The sequence below is a fragment of the Bradysia coprophila genome, unplaced genomic scaffold, assembly GCF_014529535.1.
Source record: "Bradysia coprophila strain Holo2 unplaced genomic scaffold, BU_Bcop_v1 contig_248, whole genome shotgun sequence".
Classification (NCBI taxonomy): domain Eukaryota; kingdom Metazoa; phylum Arthropoda; class Insecta; order Diptera; family Sciaridae; genus Bradysia; species Bradysia coprophila.
Window position 1 is genome coordinate 134,797 of NW_023503509.1, and position 23,287 is coordinate 158,083.

The window sequence follows — 23,287 nt, forward strand, 5'->3', positions numbered from 1 at the left end:
ATATACTGGATTGCTGGAGTTATACTGGATTACATGATCTACTGGAGCATAAATTCGAGTCTTGATTCATTTTGGCATTTGTCTATTTCAGTTGTCCTGTGCATAAATCGTTGTTTCTACCTCAACAGGAAAGTGATTTTCTCAGCACACGTCCTAAAACTGAAGACTGGTGCTGTTTCCTCTCGTTTGTCTTTCTTTTTTTTCAAAAATTCCCATTGATTAAACCGATAGGCTAAATCAGCGATTTTATTTCACAAGGATTCAATTTTACATTGATAAGTTCTCCCAAGTTGGAAGTGCTAATTCAAAGTAAATCCTTGACAACTTGTGAAGACTAAAACTAGAATTTATTTATAAAAATTCGAAATTCACTTATTGTCAACGCACAACGCTGGTCACGTGAAACGCTTATATCTTCTGTGTGACTTTCATTTGAAAATGTCAAATCAATCGGATTCAAAAATTTTCAACACAAAATGAAAGAAGTTTGAATTCTGCCACCACATAACACACCGTGATTTGTGAACATATTTGCCCATCCCGCCTCATTCACAATGATAAAATTTTTCCGTGTCAATATCGTTTTCGTTATTGTTGGAAATTATTGGTTTTGTCATTATTGTGTGATTTGCTAAAGTTCTCTAATGTTCTTGCGGTTTGTTCAGGCAAATACAAAGTCAGTGTCAGTGGTATTTAACGTATAGATTTATGTAAAATTGATATAATAAAGTTATCGATTTCGTTAGTATTGTAGCGTGTAGCTTTATACATTCGATTGCAATGCTTTCGACGGTTCATTGAGGCAATCAAAATTGTAAAAACTTAAAATAGATTTCATTCTTGACTATTATGATTGTGTAGGTACATCACACAGACACACACATTGTGTTTACAATATTGGAAAGGGTGATTAGGTGAATATCCGTTTCTGTTTATATTTTAATTAAAATCAATACGTACTCTCCTCGACCATTCGGAAATACCACTAAAGAGTGACGACATCTATAGTCGGTGCTATAGATGCTAAATTCATGTTTATTTAGGTTACCCACTGCTATATATAAGTATGCGAAGATACGTGGATTTGGCTTTTCTCTTTTGTTTCCATTGTCCGTTTAACACTTTCTGTACATGTATTGCTATATAAACAATGGTTAATTAAGTCCTTTAAGTCCCAGTCATATAATAGTAAACCCTCATCATATCATGATACCTTCGAAGAAAAGAAAAAACCAAACAGAAGAAGGCAGAAATGGAAGGAGCTATCCCTAGCTCAAAATTTTATAGAATATTTTGATAAGAGTTGTATATTTGCTTCGGAGTGTTTGGTAACTTAAAGTAATTCAATTTTTTGTACTTCAGTTTTGGAACATTAACTCTTCGGTCATAATGAGAATACGCACTCATGTGCCTGACCAGTAGTTCGTCTCGTGTTTTGTTATGAAGGTGTTTTAATTGAGTCTATGTCACCTTTGCATTGGGCTGACAAGGGATCGTTTACAGTATAACATCGAAATACGAAGCGTAGACAACGTTTTATGCACGCAGAAAAAGGTGATACATGACAAGGTCATTATTTTGTCATTGAGTTAGCGTTATGTAATTAGCCATTTTGCACTCAAGTGCTTAAATATCCATTTTGCGTGTGCAATAACATTTCTTCCTGACCTGACACACGACTATATATAGTTGATTTCGCATCTCCTGCGCAAAGCCAGTGCTAGGAAAAGTGAACGTACTTTCTACCACTAACAACAGACTATAAGGGTGAGATTAGACTTATCAACGCGATTCAAATGCAAGGAATCTACACAAATACAATTTTGTCGAACATTTCTGTCTGTTCCAGTAATAAGATTGGTGACATCCGGTTAATTGTTTCACACAATATGAGCTAATGTTTCAATCTCGTCGAAGTCTGTTCACAACGGTTGACATCTTGGCTTCAATATTTAAGAAGGACTCTTACGACTGTTACATCGTCAGTCATTTTCAAAGCCGCATCAAGCCTTGCTTACAGAAACGATATGTATGATTATCAACCCAAAGATGAGGATTTAACATCATTAGATGACAAGTGTCTTAAAGGACTTCTTATGGAAACATATAAATTTCGCTGATAGAAGTAGTAAGGTCAGGATGTAGGGAATAAAGGATTATTGATAAAGGAACCCAGCTTCTCCCAAACCTCTAATCTATCTATCTACAGAAACGATAACGGATGGTCTAGACCTTCATAAAAAAAAATTGTTTAATCTCGGCCTAACATTATCGTGGAATCTCTATATTTGATTCACACGAAAGCAATTTCACATAAAGTCAGAGACATTGAAATAAGTCACGCAATTCGTTTCAGCTGATTCAAACTAAAGTTTTCTTTTAAGTCTTTAAACGGTTTTACCACCACCACTCTTGCGTGTAACTTTTTCGCCCGTATACATAGTGTAAGCGCTTGCGTACGAACGGATCACCTGAAACAAAATGTGCCACTAATTTTAAAGTCACCGACTGTACGCCAAGTTGTCAAAAAAAAGAGTATCTTCCCCACTGTGCCTCGGCTCCACAAAAGATACAGCATATTTAATGATTGTATGGCGATACGATGGTTATAATGCGCACACGCTGATTAAATTTTTAATTATCCCTCTTCACGAAATAAAAATGTTAAATAATCCGCCCTTCAGTGTTTCGATTGTTGCGAGCCTTATAATTTACTAATGAGCTTTTGGATTGAACCCGTCCACATCGATTGCCGTTCAAGCGTTTTATCCAACCACCACCTCTGCCAATACTATTTCCATTAATTAATTAGATGATTATTTAATAAATCGAAATAATGCTGCATAATTCTCACGTGTGCCTAGATAATTAACAATACAATTCCAGCCACATTTATGTGCGTGAGGCAATGTTTGGTGGTGAAAATAATGAATTGATTCTAATCCGACCAACACAAAATGTACACACAGAGCTTAACTACATGTACTCGATGTACTTCATTGTGCATTGAACATTGTATACGTTTTAACTCCCACGCACATTTTTCCATTACGGAAATCCAATGTTTTCATAAACAATTTTGTATAATATCCTGTCATAGCTCACATGCCCGAAACGTATCATAAATGTGTCAAGAAAAATTTCGGTCACCGTTTTGACAAGCTCATTTTAATTTTACTTATTAGATACTTCGTTAACGGTTACACATTGCCACACACTTCAAACAAATTTGTCTGATGTCAATTCGATTTGAAGGTAAATTTCCCATTATAATAACACAAGTTCCGTTTATCCGATTGAGAATCATTTCGGTACAATAATATTGTTTGTGCTGAAGGAATGTTTGTATATAATATAGAGAGAAAAATTTTTATTTTCCGTGCCACAGAGAGTGTTACACTTTCGCTTTTCTAAACACAGACTGGTCTATAAATAAAGTTTTTATTTTAAAAAAAGATTTTTTTTTTGTATTTTTATCACAGAAATATACATAATTATAACCCTTGAATGTGAGCCAAACACCTGTTTCGTGTAATTCAGTTTTTATTTTGAAGTTCTTGTTAAAGATTTTAATTAAAAAAATTCATAATTCGTTCGTTGTGCGGATTGTTAGCATTTTCAATTTTCACGAGTATATTTTCGCTTTATACGTGACATAAATCACAACTGAAAAATGGACATAATAGCTAGAGAGAAATGGTTATTTGTTTAGCAAGGGGAAAAAGGAAATTCCAAGAACGAAAGTTTGTGGCAAGAGCGAAGAAAGGGACATAATTCGCTCGAGTTGCTGTTTTCTATTTCTTCCCGTTGAGGTTGAATATCGTTTTTATGCACGAAATAACACGTCAATTTGTTTCACCATTTTTAAAAATCAAAACAAAGTGACGGATGCAAAGATAAAAAACTCCTGTTCACCCCTTAAGAATAACTGTTGGAAGCCAAGACTGCATCGTTTATCCATAATTATCATTACGAAAGCATTATCATTATAGCAGCTCGTCGTAGCATTGTGTTCTTTATTGGCACTCGAACGAACAAGTTGTTTACAATAACACGAACATTTATTTCTAAGCAGAGGAGCTACCTTTTTTGTGTGATTTCTCACCAGGATCAATTGGTATAGTCACCTGAGCTGTCATCAGAGCTTCAACAAAACGTCATCTTCTCACTGCATTTGAGTGGAGAAAATAGGGTTGTTCACGCCGCACCGATGAAAAACATATTGAGTATATTGAGCTCTAAATTTGATTCCTTCTATTTTTAAGCAAAGGTCACTTAAAGGTCAGAAAGGTCATTTAAAAATGTACACGAATCATTAAATCTGTTACTGCTTTTGTATTGCCTAATGTTTATGTGAAATCTATTACTTCGTTTGTTTTACCGGCTGTAACATTCATTTTGATACGTTACAGTCGAAAAAATATAGATTTCAGGATTTTAAGTGACATCATCGTTTACATCGTTTTTCTGTATTCTCTCATTTTCGCATGTTATTTCAAATGGTAATTGCGAGAATTACAGAAATGACGATGTCTCTGAAAAACCCGAAATCTCTATTTCTCAGACTGTAGAAGAATAAAGCCCATGCTAATTGTTGTCAAAATTGTCAATAACGTGTCACTAGGTAACATGCTTCCAGGTTCCAGCTTCCTACTTGCATGCAAAATCTGTTATGAAACGATTTTATGTGACTACAACTAGTCACAACTAGAGATCTATTAAAACCAAAATGGATGATTAAGCTAATGAAGTAAAAGATTTTCCAGTACAAACACTAGGCGCCACTAAACACGAAACTTTACAAAACGTTTATAATTCAACGTTGACAATTAGCTGTGTATAAAGTCAACCAGTAAGGTGTTGAGTAAACCATTATCGCTTTGTTACAATACTCAATTGCGGTGATGTTTTATTTTAACTCCTTTATCCACCAACTCTGATAATTCTCACATTTATTTGCAAAACATACCGCTAAAGTTTAGCAAGCTGAAACCTGAAACTTTACCCTGAATGGAATCTCTGACATTTTATCAAACTTTCGAGTGCAAGTTGAAAACATTTCTATCACGTTCAAGTCAGTATACATTTTAATCAACTGAACGCAAACTTAGAAAAGATTTAACGTGCTGTACATAATTCACATAATTCAGTTTTCTTTATACGCAGATTTGCTGTTACGAAATGGAATTACAACAATTCAACTGAAATGCAAATTATATATTCAAAACTTGTAAAAGGAAACAATTTCCTTTTTCTATCAATGTGTCGTCCCGCTGTGAATAATTTATCTATGCCATTCGTAAAAAAAAGAGATGGGACTATCCATCCATCCGTTAATGTATATTGTATCACCACCTCTTTGTCTCATAAGCACAAAATTGTCATTTAAACAAATCCCTAAATTTATCTTTCTTTTACCTTTCCGTTGTACATTTTTCGAACCGAACGGTTTATGTGCTGAGTTAACACATTCCTCAGGAGACAATTCAATTTCGAAAAGAATTTGTATCAGTCTCGAGGTGGTTATGTTTACTACGATGCAGAAACTTTCTTTTTAATATATTGAGTGTTGCTGATTGATTTACGGCTCCAGAATCGTTTCTAAAGCAATTGAAATTATAGGACAGCTATAAAGTGCATACACGACAGTTTTTGATAAGTAATTTTACGTGTTACGGCATGTTTCATTTTCATTTACATTGCCTAATCACGTAAAGCATTGTACTTACGAGGTTCCAAGTTGTTATTTGACAAGTGGGGAATACAGCCCTCCCCTTCGGGTCGAGCTGTAACACCCCACTTATCAAATACACAACTTGTAACCTCGGAAGTAATATACTATTACGATGATGTAACATCCGCTAAAATTATCTATTCATTTGCTATCGATAATGACGACAAAAATAATCGATGAAGGTCGGGCCATGCTCTTTTATGTAACAAAATGTATGATAAAACCAGTGAAGTAATAGATTTTATCACATACGCGCGATGTTCGGATGTCAAAATTACTTAACTAGAAGAATAATTCGAAAATTACACTTCAGGTCTATGTTGTTGTCTCGTTTTCGCTTATGTGATAATAGTACATTTTCTACCTTGGTGTATATTTCGAGAATAACTTCGTATGTACAATTGTATATAACGAGCGCCAGCGAAATATCCTGCAAGCTGATATTTCATACATTAGCGAAATAACCACAAAAATTTGGATTTAAAATTAATTAATTAAGCATGTTGTTTTAAAACGCATTCACAACAAAAAAAACATCATACAGAGAATCCTTTATTTACTTACTCACACACATATACTATCCACCTCAACATTTCGTTCAAATCACATCATTCTCTGATTATTTGACTAACGAACCACTACCGACACCAATTGCATCGCGTTATGTGATTTGTTGGCGTAGTGGTCAGCATGTTTGGTTGATATGCTGCTGGTCCCGTGTTCGCTTCCGCCGTTCGGCGATTTTTTTTTTCAAATATGTAGATGGAAAGTAAATTTACCCTAGGTGGGTTATGTGTGAATTATCCAATCGAATAGGCTGTGGTTATGTATGTGTTTGTGTCTATATGCAGAAACGTGTAATGTATGAAATATCAGCTTGCAGTAGATAAAATAAAGTACACACTTGTCGTTATCAGTCTCGGCAAGCCTCGACTTCTTCGTGACAAGTGTGTAATATTATATATTATCAGAAGAAGAATATTCAAAAATTACACTTCAGGTCTATGTTGTTGTCTCGTTTTCGCTTATGTGATAATATATATTACTGTACACGATGAGAGTGTATGAATCAGTAATACGCAATGAATCGGTTGTGAAGGAAATGAATGGGTTGTGAAAGAAGCTCATCGTCATTCATAGCCCGAAGAGCTCTTATTTAATCAGTGCGGCCCTGCTCTGTATTATGTGTATTGTTTTTAATCCACCATTGTATCAACATCGACTTAAATCATTAGAAAACACTTTAAACAAGAGATGTTAGAGATTCAGTTGCCGTTTTAGAATGTTATTTCATCGATATCTGCTTCCTTTGATGTGATGTGATAACGATCATGCATAGTATCGTGTGAGTATTATGGAGAATATTGATGGGAACCAGTCAAAGGCTTAATAAATAATCTGATTATTACAAAATTTTGGTGCATGAAGTGATTTTTCAAGATTTTGATTGATTAAAATTCAACCGGTAAGAAGCAATAGGTACACATAAATATGTGTCAAATACAAACATTTTCAAAGGGCTGTCATTGACAATGACGTGCATGTAAATCATTTTTAAGTCTTGTTACTCAGTAGTTCCAAATTCGGTAAAGGAATGGGAACACTCCAGTACCTTTATTTCGCTCGGAGAGATGCTTAGATAATTTTTGGACAATTTGAGAAAGGCTAAAGGAATTCGTAGCTAGTTCAGACATCGAGTCGAATAAGATTACTTCTTAAAACATCTTCGTCTAAATTCCATGCATCAAAAAGTTGATGAACAGTCCCGGGGCTTTCGACGATAGGCCACGTCTTCTGATTGATTCGATTTTTACATCCATTTAGCCATACTAAATGAGAAATCAATAGGCACGCTGTGCTCAATTTAAAATTGAAAACCCTTCATATCAAATTCATTCAGACACCATCATAATTTGTACCGCACACACCCAGATGTGGCACATTGTTGTATGGAAAAGGTATCAACGATAAGGTTTTAATAATACGAGAAAAAAAAGTTGTGTGGAATTAGATTTGCTGCGGAATATTATGCTTTTTTTTCTTTCCTATTCCGTTGCGATCAATATTCATCAACATCCCCAAAGCCAGCATACGTGACAATGATGGCAGACGACGTTCTTTCAGTTAGAATTTTTAAGCCGGTACGGGGGAAAATTAAAATCGAAAATTTCTGACATTTTATTTTCATGTCAATTCAAGAGAAAAGAAGAAATATCAAATTTTAAGAGAGAAACTTCCCGTTCCCAAAGTTTAGGTCAAATGCTTGGAACGTTATTTTCTGTGCTTCAACTTTGTATAATATCCTGTACGGAAAAGACACTCAATATCGTATATTGAATAGATGTCTTCAGGGAAATCAGGTAAATAATATTAATACCTAGTAACACAATAAATATTGGGTCTCAAGGATTGTGCTTCGTATACGGACTGTTTATGATCACCTTCGTGATAAAGGAGTTATTTACCAGACTTTACCAACGAATGAAATACTTAAATAAATGTTTCAAGTGTTTATTCTCGAACTTGTTGAGGGTATATTTACGGGTTTTCACGACATTGATGGATTATTATTACACAGAGGGCATTGTTGATAAAAAAAAAAATTGTGTTTGTTTGATTTGATATTAAATTTCGTTGAATTCTTTGGGAATATCGGTTGAAGAGGTATCATTAATGCTATATAAGTATATTATTCTCATGGTTCTCATTATGTTTAATAATAAGCGAAGAACGTTATCGAATGGGATGTACTTATTTCGATGGATGTGGAAGTGGAAAATGGTTGAAACATGATCTGGTGGCATTAGAAGGAATGAAACAAAAAATAATAATTATGTAAACACAGAGGTATATGCAGGTACTGATGGGATCAGTAAAAGGTGCCTACGGTGTTTGTACATAAATTTCTTTTAACAAATGAAAATCTAGATTCTACATTCTAGTGTTTCATAGAGAAAAAAAAACTTAAAACAAAAATCTAGATTTATATTTGTTGAGCAAAAGTTTTGTGGAAACAATTTCGAGCTACAACAACTCCCAAATGAAAAAAATTGTTTGTTGTGGGTCCACTTTTCCGCGAGAGTAACTAAATATATCGATACCACTCTTGTGTCGTCCTTGTACGACTAACGAAAAGCTTTGGACAAAGAAAGTTTGATTGTTAAAACGCAGGCGAGAAAATAGTCATTTTCTACCCTCCTCTGGAACTTCGGTAGCCTTGGTTATGAAAAAAGTTTTGTGTACTGTGGGAAAAAATTTGGAAATCGCATTTTCTCGAGTTACTTGTGGATTACTCTACACTGCAACAACTACACTATCAAAATGCAATTTCCGACTGTTTTCCCTCGTTAAACAATAGTACATTTCGTATCTAGGACTAAAAGTCTTTTTTAGCGTGTGAGAGGTTTCCAGACAGAGCCGAAGGCGAGGTCTGGAATCGAATTCGCTAAAAAAGACTTTTAGTCCGTGACACGAATAGTATTTTTCATATTGGACGGAGAAAAAGTGCGACGAAATCTGTTACTTCTGTTGTTTCAGTTTAAGTTTGATTAGTTGATACCAAATCTTTTACTTCGTTTGTTTTAAAATTAGAACGAATTGCTATATAAGTAAACATTGCCATCCGGTCAATGCTTATTTTAGTCGTCGGTGTTGGTAACAGATGTCTAGCGTAAGACAGTTACTGGTTTCCGTAACAACGGCATTAAACGGCGAACTATGTAATGCAACCATTCCAAATTATTTAGACAGATTAAATTCAAAAATATTTTTTTATTGTTACCGTTCAATGAGATAGAAGAGTTGGTATTTCACTCTAAGTGTATGAATAATAAATATTATGCACGTATGACAAAGCGGTCGAGGCTTGCCGAGACGGCTTGTCATACGTGCATATTCTTTTTTATCGCATAAGCGAAAACGAGACAACAAGATATGCGAATGACACTTTGACAATTTACAGAAGTATAATGTTTGTTTATATATCCTAGGTGAATAATTTTTTCGGGGAATCACACCGCGTAAGCGATAAACTCACTTCCTAACTATTCTTGAAATTTTCATTTTTCTTGATTTTCTATTATTTGCTGCAGTCAGTAAAAACTCCATGAGATACACTATACTGCTGCATCAAAGCCATTGAAGGTAAATATGGAATACGTCAACAATAAATCAGAGGAAATCCACTATAATATGCTCTTACTTGCCAAGTGAACTAATAAATATTATTTTTGTGCTTGGAGACTAAAATTCGACGGATTTCGACACGCATTCTACGAACGAAAAGTTCAATTTTTCTGTACTTCTCAGAGAGAGGTATTTGCGGTATTTTCTCCGGCCGAAAATGGATTTTCATATATATTTTTCCGGCCGCGATCAAGTGTGCATGCTTTGTTGTTGAAATGGCTGTAGAGTGATATCTATGTTAATGGTGTTGTGGTTTCGTCTCATTTCAGATTTCAAGCACATAAATCGTCGTTTGTGACTCGTGATGAAAGCTGAATTTTCCGGTACACGTCGTAAGCTTGTCCTAACGAGGCGGAGCCGACTTTTCAACTTTTCATCACTCGTAACAAAATGTACTATTTCGAATCTATTTCTTAATGTTTATTGTGTACTCATGCAATACGAATGGAAACTGCTATCACACAACATGATTTACTTTAACTATTTTCCTGAACTTCGAGATGAAAGAGCCTTTCTGATTTAATATTAACAGTTTGCGTTTATTTATTGAAGAGTTCATAATTTCAAAGTACCGCTCTACCGCATCATTAAGTTCAATATAGCGAGAAGCTGTTGTTTCACGTCAATATTCAGCAAATTTATGATATTCCATGAAATAGTTAGTTCGAAACGGAAACGATATTAAAGCTATGCCAATGTGTTCATTCCACTATTACTCTCCAAGGACTGCATGATAATATTGTAAGTAACTCTGGGTTGTCTGGGACAACCTAATTCAATATATTTCTGATTAAACCGAAGATCTAACTACATTGAAGTTTAGAATTTTGTTGTTACATAAAATGCTGAATTTAATAAATTTATTGGAAAAGTTTGTTACGTTTCCTACTACGAAAGAAGCTCTTTATGTATAGACAAGATTTAATTATGGTACCCAGGGAATGGGTACAAAGTTCGTGGATAAATTCTGTTTTCTGTCATAGTAAATGAAGATGGCCGGACTATTCTACGATACCGTACCATATTACTATCTACTATATTCGCTTCATGATTTGATTAGTCGGCTTTTATCTCAACGTTGACATGTTACACAAAATATATTTACTTAGCAGCATCATTCCAATCAGCTCAGTGTTACAACATCCACAGTGTCTTTGAGATTCGTATGGAATTATCACTTCACTTCTTCGTGGAATTCTGTCATTCAGTCAAGAGTATATGAATAGCTCGTTGTGTCGATGGTTCATAAAGATATAAAACGAAGGAAAAATGTGGTTCAGTATTTTAATGTCTCGTGCACGATTAGCTTCAAAGTTTTGCTCGTACGATGTGCGTGTGTGTGAATGAATGAATTTACAGAGCCTAAGCTTATCACACCAACAACATATAATGACTCTAATTGGGCTTTGCATGTGTGGAAAATTCCACAAAAAAATTACTTTATTTATTGTGATCATTGTGCGGCAGTGGCGATGACGACGACGTCACACACGGTGTGCCGGAACTAAATTTAATCCATAATTTTTCCACCTCTGATTTCTCTTCGGACGCTTTTCGAAATAATGTAAAAAATTATGTTTGTTTCATGTATGTTGGATGTCCATGCATTTGTAAGAGGTACGTGAAAGTGGACGAAAATAAATCTCGTGAAACTGCATGCAAATCGATGAAACAAACATAATTTTCTACATTATTTCGAAAAGCGCCCGCTGCGCCACCCTACCACTCGAACAAAAGTTGTTTGCCACATGCGTCGAAAACCGTACTCTTCATGTTTCAAGCACTACTTTCGACGATCCCATTACATAATTCGGGATAAAAATGAAAAGTCTGATTTTCATGTGTTTGTTGACCTCGGCAACGCCTCGGAGTTTTCTCACGAAAACTCTACGTTTCATCTTTTAATCCCTAGTCATGTAATAGTATTTTACATGACTAGGGATAAAAAGATGAAAAGTAGAGTTCTCGTGAGAAAACTCCGAGGCGTAGCCGAGGTCAACAAACACACGAAAATCAGACTTTTCATTTTACATGCTGAGGGCGTCGAAAGAAGTGCTTAAAACATGAAAAGTACGGTTTTCGACGCATGTAGCATGTAAAATACTATGGTTATGACCCAAAACAGGGAAATGCGAAGAGCAACCAGAGGTACAAAAATTTGTGATTAAATTTGGTTCAGGCACACCGTGACAGTGATGTCTCATTAATCACAGAATGAAACACACACGCACAAAACAAAATGTAACGGTGTCAATTAAAAGCAATATAAACGGACTATACAAATTTTGTGCGTTGAAATGAACCAGAGATGACACATGAGATGAATTGTATGAAACTCTTCTGTTTATGCAATGAAAACACACCGTGTGTCTCAAAAATCGTAATGAAGTGAACACATGAATCAATGCACGAATTTTATTTGACTCAATGTTTATGCATTCACTTCTGAACGATTTTGTTGGTAATTATGATGGGTGGCACAAGAATGAATAGATTTATTTGGAAATTGGACGGATGATTGAAACGATTTATCGACCTAATTCTATCGAATTAATTGGGCGATTCCTTGCCTAACTTGAAATTTATTATAGTAACTTCATTTCACATGCCAAACTAAAAGTTTTTCTCCATCGATTTGATGTATCGTTTCGATTCAAAACGTCTGTCGTTTCGATAATAAAATCAATGTGGAGATAATAAATGTTATTTTTGATGAAGATTGAAGAATGAAATAATTAATGGGGTTCTCTGAGCCTGTGTCTGACAGAAGGTTTTTTTTTGTATTATGATTCGCTGCTATCTGGCAGTCACCGGTGCCTCATCAAATATGTATATTCGTTTGAATATATCAGTTGCGAATCTAATTCAAAATTAATTACGTTTTAGCGTTTTTTTATGGCAGCAAAATTTCATTTACTCATCGTCTTTGACCTTAATCATTAGCATTTTACAATAAAAAAAACGGGAAAATTTTCCTTTCATAAAAAACGGTTAATACAAAGTCCCCTTTCTTACTAACTTCACTCTGTCATGTCATCACAATGTCTGCAGTATAAAAAAAACACCCCACAAATAAAGTAATTTGTACGGTCGGTTCCACAAAAAATTATTATTTTTCATCAAGATTATAAAATGGCAAATCGTTCTGTTAAAACAAAATATAAATCACGAAACGTATCGACTCGCTTCCGAGTGCGAATAGCTGCTGAAAGATTTAATACTTCCTCATTTTAGTACTATAACTAGTACTACAACTAGTACTATAACTAGTACTATAACTAGTACTATAACTAGTACTATAACTAGTACTATAACTAGTACTATAACTAGTACTATAACTATCAAATGATGGCTCAATTAAGTCCCTCCAAATCATTTCATGGAAAGTAGAGCGTACGGAAGTTTGGTTGCATCTGCGATTCAATATAAGCACTTAAACATTTCAACTTCTCATAATTCGTCGTAGATGCTTCCAAACCCCAATAAGATCTTATTTGCCCTGAAAGTACATGCAATTCTAATCACACCCCACACGACCATGTACGTTTCATGTACCATTTGAATATTTCGTCTTTTAGTTGCTACGTTAGAAAGACCTCCGCACTTTCCATTTTGAATTTCGACCGCACTTACGGCCTGAATTTCGAGAAATTTCTGTAAGAAAAGTGTAAGTTTTCAGTCTTTTTTCGGTTGAAAACTTCATATCTCGGGGTGGATGACTTTTAAACCCAATTAGACCCTATTTGCCCCGGAAGTACATGCAATTACCTTTCTAATGACACCCCATACGACCCTGTACGGCTCGTGTAACTGGATAAATTTTTGTAAGAAAAGTGCAAGTTTTCGGTTTTTGATCACCGCACACAAGCCACACAAGCTTCGAAGAATTTTTTTTAAAGTGGTTTTGGGTTCTGGGGTCGAATACCTTACTGGGCAGTGGGCACATATAAAAAATTCCAATAGAAAATGCGTCCGATTTCGGTCTTCTGTTTTTCAGATGAATCCTGACCGAAATCGGCGCTACTTATTCCGGGACTTTTTTATATGTGCCTAGATAGGCCGTGGTGTCTAGCCCCCAGAACCAGTCTCAGATATTTTTGATCTTCCATACCTGGTTGGTTGCAAGTGGCAAAAAGTCGAAAAATGGGGTTTCATAGTCCGGATTTCATTTCCGTAAGGTGGCGAAGGCAAGGGCGTGTATAAGTTTGTTGGAAAGCTGAGGTCAAGTACTACCGGGGCAAATATTATTTAAAAAAATTTGATGTGATGATAAACGGTCGAAAATATGGCCTCCAGAAAATTTCTCAGAATCTAGAAAACCTCGTTGAACTTTGATAAGAGCTGTGACCTCACTAATGCAATTATTTGATTAAATTATTTCAACTTTCTGCTTGGGATTTTCACAGTTGACTTTTCTCAATATATCTCAGTCGAAGAAAATTCTGAGAAATTTTGGGAAATAATCTAGAGAAAAAACACAAAATTATCTCAAGTAGAACGTTTAAACAAAATTGATTTAGAGCTACGAAATAAGCGTAATCCTGCTAGGCAGAAATAAAATGAATCAAAATAAAATCCTGTAATAAGAATTTGGGCTTATTTAAACATCTGTTAAAGACAAAGACCACAATAATGAGCAATCACATCTAGTTGATGTGCTTATATGGTTAAACGAATGTTGAAACTAATGAAGTACAAGATAAGCAGATTTAATTACGCTTGCTGTTTGTGTACACTTTCATTTCTGATTCGAAAATACCGTAGACGGGACGAACGTTGTGACAGTCATCAACGTAAACACGTAAACAATGAAATGGCGAACAATAATTTTAAAGTTAACTCACCCGTTTCCACGTCCGAATCTTCTTCGTCTTCTCGAATTGAATCCGGAAACATGGTGTCTTTGGTATTACAACTTTTGTACATTGTTGCTTTTGTGAGCTTTCGTTTCGTGTGAATTTTTTTTTAAAACTTATATCGAAAGAACGTTGTGCATACTTTTAACGCTTTTCACTGAGATTTTATCAAACGATTTGATTTCATTTTTATTTTTCGTTTTTTTTTTTATTATAACTTTTCACTTCTTTGGGTACATCGAAAGCACAATATTTTTGTTGCCGTTGTTGTTGTTATTGTTGAACTTAAATTTGATTGTTCCTTGTTTTTGTTGTAGCTGTTTTAAACATAAAAAGGATACTTCCGTGAATATATGTATAGAGGACACGGTATTTTGATGTTAATTTGTCAGTTAACGTACAATTTCCCGGAGCCTTTTTTCTGTTACAAAAAAAAACTTCTGGTAATTAAAATGTTCCGTATGCAAACGCTACATTAAACGCAGCAATATGTTGAAAACCGTTTTGCTATTCTTTTCGTAATTATCAAGGGAAACCTATGCTTGATGGAAATTCTATCATGATCGAAGGAAAGCGAGAGAGAAAAAATAATTTTAATTCTCGCTATAACGTTGTTATGGTGATCACTTCAGAATCAATTCATGTAACGTTTTTCTGTCACATTTTAACGAGCTGAAGTGAATGCAATTAATTTAGAAATGCTGTTGGGCAATCAGAGTTCTCAAGTGTTAGTTAATTCATGTCCAATCAGATGTATAATATTTCATTTGCCGACAACAACGATCAAAATAATAAAGAAACTACTATTAGGATTCACTCAATAGCAAAACTTATGTTAAAACTATTGAAGTAATAGATGTTGTATACCAAACACTTGACGATACTTTAAACAATGGACGTAATAGAGTTACTAGTGAAAACTCTATTTATTACAAGATAAGCGAAAAGACTGCTCAAATTTCAAAAAACGATCTTTTAAAAAACCGAAATTACAATAAATAAAAATCGTCTACTCTATTTCTTCCCAATGTTCCAAGAATGCATGCTGCGTTCGCCCTTTGAATAGCAATTGAAATTTGCAATAGGAAATCTGTTAAACGCTTTCCCCTGATGCTCTTAATTTCGTGACAAATTTCTTTATTGTTTCTTCACCAATGCAGCCTAAAGATTCAAAAGCAAGCGGGGTGAATAAATAAGTTTTCTTAAGTTTTCTAAAATGATTATGTTTTAATCTCTCCGTTTTCTCTGCAATTGACCGTGCTTTTTTAGAAGTTTAATGTATGAAGGAGCCAATGTACTCCTCGCACAATTGGGATCCTAAACGCACACCAACAGCAATTCTCGCAGCATTGTTATCTAGTAGCAAACTTAGCTGACTCGACGGGACAACCTGCAGCCACTTTGAAGATTCTTTAGTAGATGACGCAAGTAGTCTCGCACGATCAACAGATCACTATATTCAAACATCTCGCTAAACCTGATATTGACCAACGGAAGGTCCCAATTCATCTGCACCTTCCTCTCATTATCACTACCTGGAACAAACTCACTAGGAACTGAACCTACTAATCCCAAAACACCAACATCGATCACCTTAATATTAAACCTCTTCAAAATCTCATCAGACAAATCAGACGTTGAATACACAGACGACAGATACATCCTTCAAATAACCACTCGACCAAGTACGCAACAATTAGTTAAACCTACAACTTCCCAAAGACTTCCTAACACCGCACAAAGCCGAATGAACATCCATCAATTTCAACCCTGATTCAAAAATCAGAGAACCTGAAATCTCAAGTGAGGATTTCCTTGATCCCTGGCAACAAAGCTGATATCTCCACATACATATTTGCGTGAAAAGAGTTAAAATAGAAATCTACGAAAATTTCCCAGAATTCTAACACAATTATTCGAATAATAATGCTAACAATTAGCAACCGACTTGGTGATGTAATTTTCGAATGTGTAATGTGAATATGCAAATGAATTCATTCAACCATCAATAGGTCCATTGATGTTTTCTTCGGTTTCGCAATATTTTGTTGAATGGCGCGTGGCGCAAGCTTTTGTGAGCGATAAGAAAACACACAATTTTCGTACTAATTACAGTACGCGCGTGTGGAACACCAAAGTTTTTGAACTGAATTTTTCACTGCAAAAAACTAAAAATAAATTTTAATTGCTGATGCTGAACCATGGTCAACAACGAAATTTAATATTTTTCAATTTTTCTGTTTTCTTTTAATAAAACTCGACTTTGTATTCCTCAATTTTCTTCATCGAATCCAACCGTAACTTATATGCTGCAGACATCGTGTCTAATGTGTCCCTATCAACGTGTCCGTATGAACTAATAAAATGATTATGAGAGAAAACATGACGCGTAAAACACACATATTTACTCCATAAATTAACTATTGATTCTACGAAATGGGAAATAAAATCGAATGTTGTGCGCTAGGTTGATCCCGTTAAATGATAATGACTATCAAATTACTTCTCCGGTCATGATAGTAAATTTAATTTTTTTTTTCTTTGGTGACCACACTACGGATTAGTAAAGTGCTCTTCGTAGTGATAAGGTCATGTGATCGAAATATTTGTATTTAGTAAGTTCTATTGATATGATTAGGAGTAGCCGGACAGCGATGATTATATTCATACCGTTTAAAATCATATTACACGTACTCTTTTGTTTAGATAAGGAATTTAATTTTGGATTATCTGTACAATTACAAACGGAATTTACACACAGTTTTCTGAAAATAAATGTGAACATCACGCTACGATGATTAAATAAAATATTCGTATTATTTTATGGGACCCCGGACGTGTACTTTGAACTTGGGATATTTTTATATCGGTTAATTGACCTTGGCCGTGAGTGAAGCTTCAAACTTCTGTCATTGATTTTTCACTGAAGATGGGATCGTGAACTGCTACGACGTGAGAGGGAGAGTAAAGATTAAATGTTTCGCTGCGCCTCAAATTCAAAAGAAACAACTGAAAATGTACGAATCAACCAAGCACTTGAATCGTCTGATATGTATTCCAGGGTTACAATTTTTGAACAAGCGTGGAAAATCATTTTATGTGGCTGAAATGAGTGACAGATGTAAATCGAGTCAACTCCAATAGTGAGACTATGAAACGTCTAGTATCTCAAGAGCTAATGGTTCAATGTATGAATTTAACGTTGTAAACGACTCGTTCTGAGTTATCTAAGACGTACGATAATAATGTCGACGCCGGTGCCGCTTTCAGCTAAGGGTAATTATATAAATTTTCATCAAATGTACCTGTTTCACGTTGAATCAAAAAACATTTTTTGTAGACTTTGGGAAGGGCACGACTTACGGAGGAATGTCGACTTCGTTTCTCATGTCAATCTCATAATTTACAAAAAATTGTTTTTGAATCGCGCAAAACAATCAAAGTTTACATGAAAACGTATGGAAACGCATTGAAACACATGGTAACGCATTGGAACGCATTGGAACGCATTGGAACGCATTGAAACTCATAGTAACACATACTTTTTCGAGTGCGTTGAGCGACTCAGGATCGATTTTTTTGAAGATGTTCTAGTAACGAAATCGACATTCCTCCGAATGTTCTGAGACGGATTTTTTTTAAACGCTCTACTACACACGTCTCTGATTCTCTATAAAAAATACAATTTTCAGATTGAGTCCTTGCAAATGATAGCAATTTGTTATTGAAAAGTATACACAGATACGAAGTGTGGATGGAACTGATGTGCGTTTAATATCACCAAACTAGGTCCCTTCGTAAACAAATTACTCAACACAACACACAAGAACACAGTGGGATTCGCTTTATGTTGTGACCTTCATAAATTTTTTACTTATCCACTTATCCCACATTTTCTTTCTCTTCTTTGCACTCATACATACGTCCGTGTGTACATACGTATACCATTCACGCTTATCGTAAAATAACGTAGGCATAAATTTCGTGTTCTGAAATAACAGAAGATGTTTACTCATCTCACTTCCAGTACACACGATACATCCGCAGTGTCATGTGTACACTGAGTACATAATTATGAGCTGAGTGTTATGTGTACCCAATTTATTTTCGTGATTAGCAAACAATTAATAAATCTGCAGGAAAATCTGTTTAATCGATGATGGGTTGATTAAATGTGTAATTTGAAGAAAATCAATTTATACTTAAATATACGCACACATCCGTACACCGGCGATGGCTTTAATTGAATAACATTTTTCATGTGCCTGTAAGTTATATAGTTCAATAAACATGGCACAAACATTGAATTAGTGTTCAAATTATCGTAAAAGTGATTCAATTTCCTTCCTCATAAACTCTTCATCGATTTTTGACTAGTTCCTTTACATTTACATGACACGGTATATTTTCTGTGCCGTGGAAAGTCATATGATCCATAAAGACTTCGTTTTGTCGTGCAACGAGAGAGTGTTTATATGTAGTGGGCTAACGAGGGTGTTGATTACTCATCCAAGGCAAAGCCATTATGTATATATACGGGTGGCTCCCGTAAGGCAATAACTATTTTGATACAAATAGATTGGAATCTTAATTAATATTACACTCTCCATGGCATTTAAATGAGATTCGGTCTCGAACAATTCGTGTGTATAAATTGTGGTCGGTTGTGAGCATTTTTATTTTTACAATAAATTCGGGTTTTCGTTTCGGAAAATCATGAATTCAACAGAAAATATAATCCGAAAAGAATTTCTGGGCAACCGAGGAAATTATACCGTTGTTGCCGTTAATTAATACAAAAAAAAATATTTTTACTATAAATTCGTTCGGAATATTACCACAACAATAGGGTATGTTGATGTTGTGTGTACCTCCTCCTATATTATCTATATACTAACCGGTGTAGTATACATAACGCTCTAAAAATTTTACACACCAACAACTCGAAAAGTATTCATAAACATGGTAAATATTGAGCCAAGCTAAAAGACATTCAACAACCTGAATAAAAAGCATGAATAATAATTTTGCATAATTTTATTTGTGGGATATATACCTACGCAACCGACGACGACGACGGTATTATATAATCAGTGAAATATAACATGGAATTTTATTAGAATCGTTGTACCCGTGCGAATTGATAATAAGATAGGAAAAAAGTTTTCGTCTCCACAAGACTTTTTGGCCGCTGTAATGTTTATAAGGAATGAGAAATTACGAAAGGTTAAGTTCAAAGGATAAATTGTTCATTATTCGGGGGGACTGTCAATGTCCTGACCTGAATGATATTAATTTCAGAAATGTCATGTCTTCGTCGTTGGAAAATCACTTTTACATTCTTTTGTTTTCTCTCGGGTCGAAAGTAGCTTATTACAACTCTACTGAAAACAAGAAAATTCACTTAGGGCTCAAAGGCATGTTAGATCTATTACATAACTAAGAATAAAACAGAAAAGTCCTATCTCGTTTTCATGTCTTTATTGACCTCGGCTTCGCCTCGTTTCAACTTATGACTTCTTTGTTTGTAACAGTTAAAAGATGAAAATTAGGATTTTCGTGTGAAATTTGTTGATCCGAGGCGTAGCCGAAAATAATCGCACTTTCGAGTTTCGACGCCGTCAACATGTCAAATCCATTTACATGTTTTTGCTTTCCCTAGGATCGAAAGTGGCTTATTCACACCTAGGGAAAACAAAAAAATTGGTTCAAGTTTTAACAGCATGTAAAGTCCATTACACACTTGTCACGAAGAAGTCGAGGCTTGCCGAGACTGATAGTGACAAGTGTGTACTCTATTTTATCACATAAGCGAAAACGAGACAACGACATAGACCTGAAGTGTAATTTTTGAATTAAACTTCTAGTTAAGTAATTTTGACATCCGAACACCGCGCGTATGTGATAAAGTACATTACATAAGTACATAGACCTCGACTTCGCCTCGAATCAACAAAATTAACAAGTACACATTTCAACTTTTGGCCTGTTTTTATGTAAATAATCGATTAAATCGACTAAATGCTTCAAACGACTTTTCTTCCGAAATTTCTGGTCATATGTTATCGACAACAATCGCAAAACTAAGCGAAAATCTTTGGCTAGATTTGTATTTTGCAAAATAACGGATTGTTAAAACAAATGAAGTAAAAGATTCTTAGGCAAATTTTTGGTCAAAAGAAGTAACAGATTTAATGACAAAGTTCACTGCTACATTGATTTATTGCCACAATTCCATCAACATCCACCCACTACCCATAAACTCTACGTCTTGTCAACACTTTGAACGATTTTCACACTCTATTGGTACTATTGACTTTAGAAATAAAACCACCGTCGCTGTTGGTGATAAATATTTTTCTACGGAATGAGATTATTAATATCGACGGTAACGGTAAACGAGGAGTGTACTAGAGATGCGGTTTATTTACGTGGACGGTTCCAATAATAATTTCATAATGAGAGCTCTTTCAATTTATTAATTAAATCCGCAATTAAAACCGGATATGCGATAAAATTAATTTTGTTGTGAATAAAAACGATTGAACGGCATGGGCCTGCAGCTGCAACCTCTGTTTCACCAATTGGCTGAAAGTTTAAAGTGATAAAGAACCAATTATATCGTCATCATCACCATTTAAAATGAATAAATGGGATTTTAAAAATCTGACTTGAACTGTCTCAGAGGAATTTCTGTGGGTACCGTACTGGTCGGCAATCTTACGCTACCTTGCAGTGTAAATTAAAAATTCATTCAAACCGTAAAGGTTGTGTCGAGTATAACATTGAAATGAGGAACGAAAGCATAAGCTTGTAATTATTCCCCGAGAAGAAGCGCACAGAGCATAAATGCCTGGGGCATTTAAAATTAACCTGTTAGAGTGGTGATGATGTTCATTACTTGAGGGTTTTTTTTTGAAAAGATTTTTTTTTGTGCATTTTCTGCCATATAAAATCCGTCGAACGAACAGGATATTTGTATCGAAAAAGTGGCATTCAAATTGTCAATATTATTGAAATGAATTCAAATGTGTTGACGTAGGCGGACAGAGAAGATTACATTGGGAAGACACGACATCCACTTGCCGTAATATACACATTTCTAAGTAACATTTACAAAACACAAATCCTTGAACTTGCTCGGAAGTAAGACGTCTGAAGGATATATACCCAACATATCTAAATAACAATCGTTGTTTATCCTCGATAAATAATTTACATCAATTTCGACGACTTCGTACACATTATATTCATAATTCCATGTTTTATTACAAAAAGGGCTCGGTTGTGCAGCTAGTAATTTTGTTTTATGGGTTAAGTTATTAAGCACAAAGTTCATGATGAACCGTGCGTATATATTATAGGCCATCAAAACCAAACCCTAAACAATGTCATACACAATCAATCAAAATGATCACAAATTCAAACATAAGGTTAAGGTCTGTGACGAAAATATGCTCCGTTTATAATATCCTACCATCATACATGCAATATTAAAAGACCATCCACCCACTTAATAAACTACTCACACGCCCGCCGACTTGGTTCTGTTTGTATGTAAATATATGTATATCGAAGTATGTACACATTTCATGGCTCAACTAGAGCGATCCTGCAAACAACCTTACATTATACTATGGGTTATAAAGTTTCAATTTCTTGTAGGTTTAGCAAAATGAAAATGAAAATCAATTCAATGAAAATAATCCATATATAACGAACGAACGAACGACTTGTATGGTTTATAACAACAAAACGATGATATATATACACTGTACACCCATTGCATGATACTATCATAAACGTACACAAAAATAAACAAATGGAATGGAACAGAAGAAGAAAAAACCTGATACACCGACAACATGAAAAGTTTTATTCCGAATGTAAAACAGCTCGATACATAATTAACGTCCATTTGAAAATGTTCCTTTCAATTTGATAATTGGAAATATAATTTAATTCATCGTTTTATTCTGGTCTGCTTGAATGAACTTTAGAATGATTGTTGAATGTTCTAATACGTATAATTTCTGTATACTAGTTCAAATTGGAGTATCTCTCACTCTCTCTCGGTGTACACGCTTTGTTGGTACTAAATTTGTAAACAAAATTCAGAAGTTTTGCTATAATTTCGTTTCAGACCAATTATTTACATAGAGTACATGTGGTAACCGTTCGTTCGTATATTGTTTTAAGGTTGTATGTTAAACGTAATACGGTGTGTGGATACCACAACACAAAATCGTTGAATGAATTTTATTTGAACTTTCCCGTCTTCACTTATTGTGCGTGAGAGGTGCGTGAAGAAAGTAGCACAAAGGCTTTCATTTTCTTCCATTTTATGAGGATGTCCTCATATTAAGTGAGATGGGGGTAGTGTGTTCGATGAAAGTAGGTCAAGCGTGAGGCAGAGGCAAGGCGAAGATTTACATATTGATTTAAACGTTTGTAACATATTGACAAAAAAAAATCTTTTACTTCATCAGTTTTAACAAACATTTAGCTGGAT

The 23,287-nt window shown here is 34.8% G+C and overlaps 1 protein-coding gene across 5 annotated transcripts in view; it reads right to left on the reverse strand.

Moving 5' to 3' along the window:
• LOC119078357 (adenylate cyclase type 2) overlaps nucleotides 1–23,287 on the reverse strand; it is a 71,970-nt gene that overhangs the window by 45,143 nt on the left and 3,540 nt on the right. For all 5 annotated transcript variants that reach the window (XM_037185860.1, XM_037185859.1, XM_037185858.1 and 2 more), the window contains exon 2: nucleotides 14,764–15,092. In XM_037185860.1, coding sequence (XP_037041755.1) covers nucleotides 14,764–14,845 — 82 coding nt within the window. In that variant the 5' untranslated portion in view covers nucleotides 14,846–15,092. The remainder of the gene's footprint in view (nucleotides 1–14,763; nucleotides 15,093–23,287) is intronic.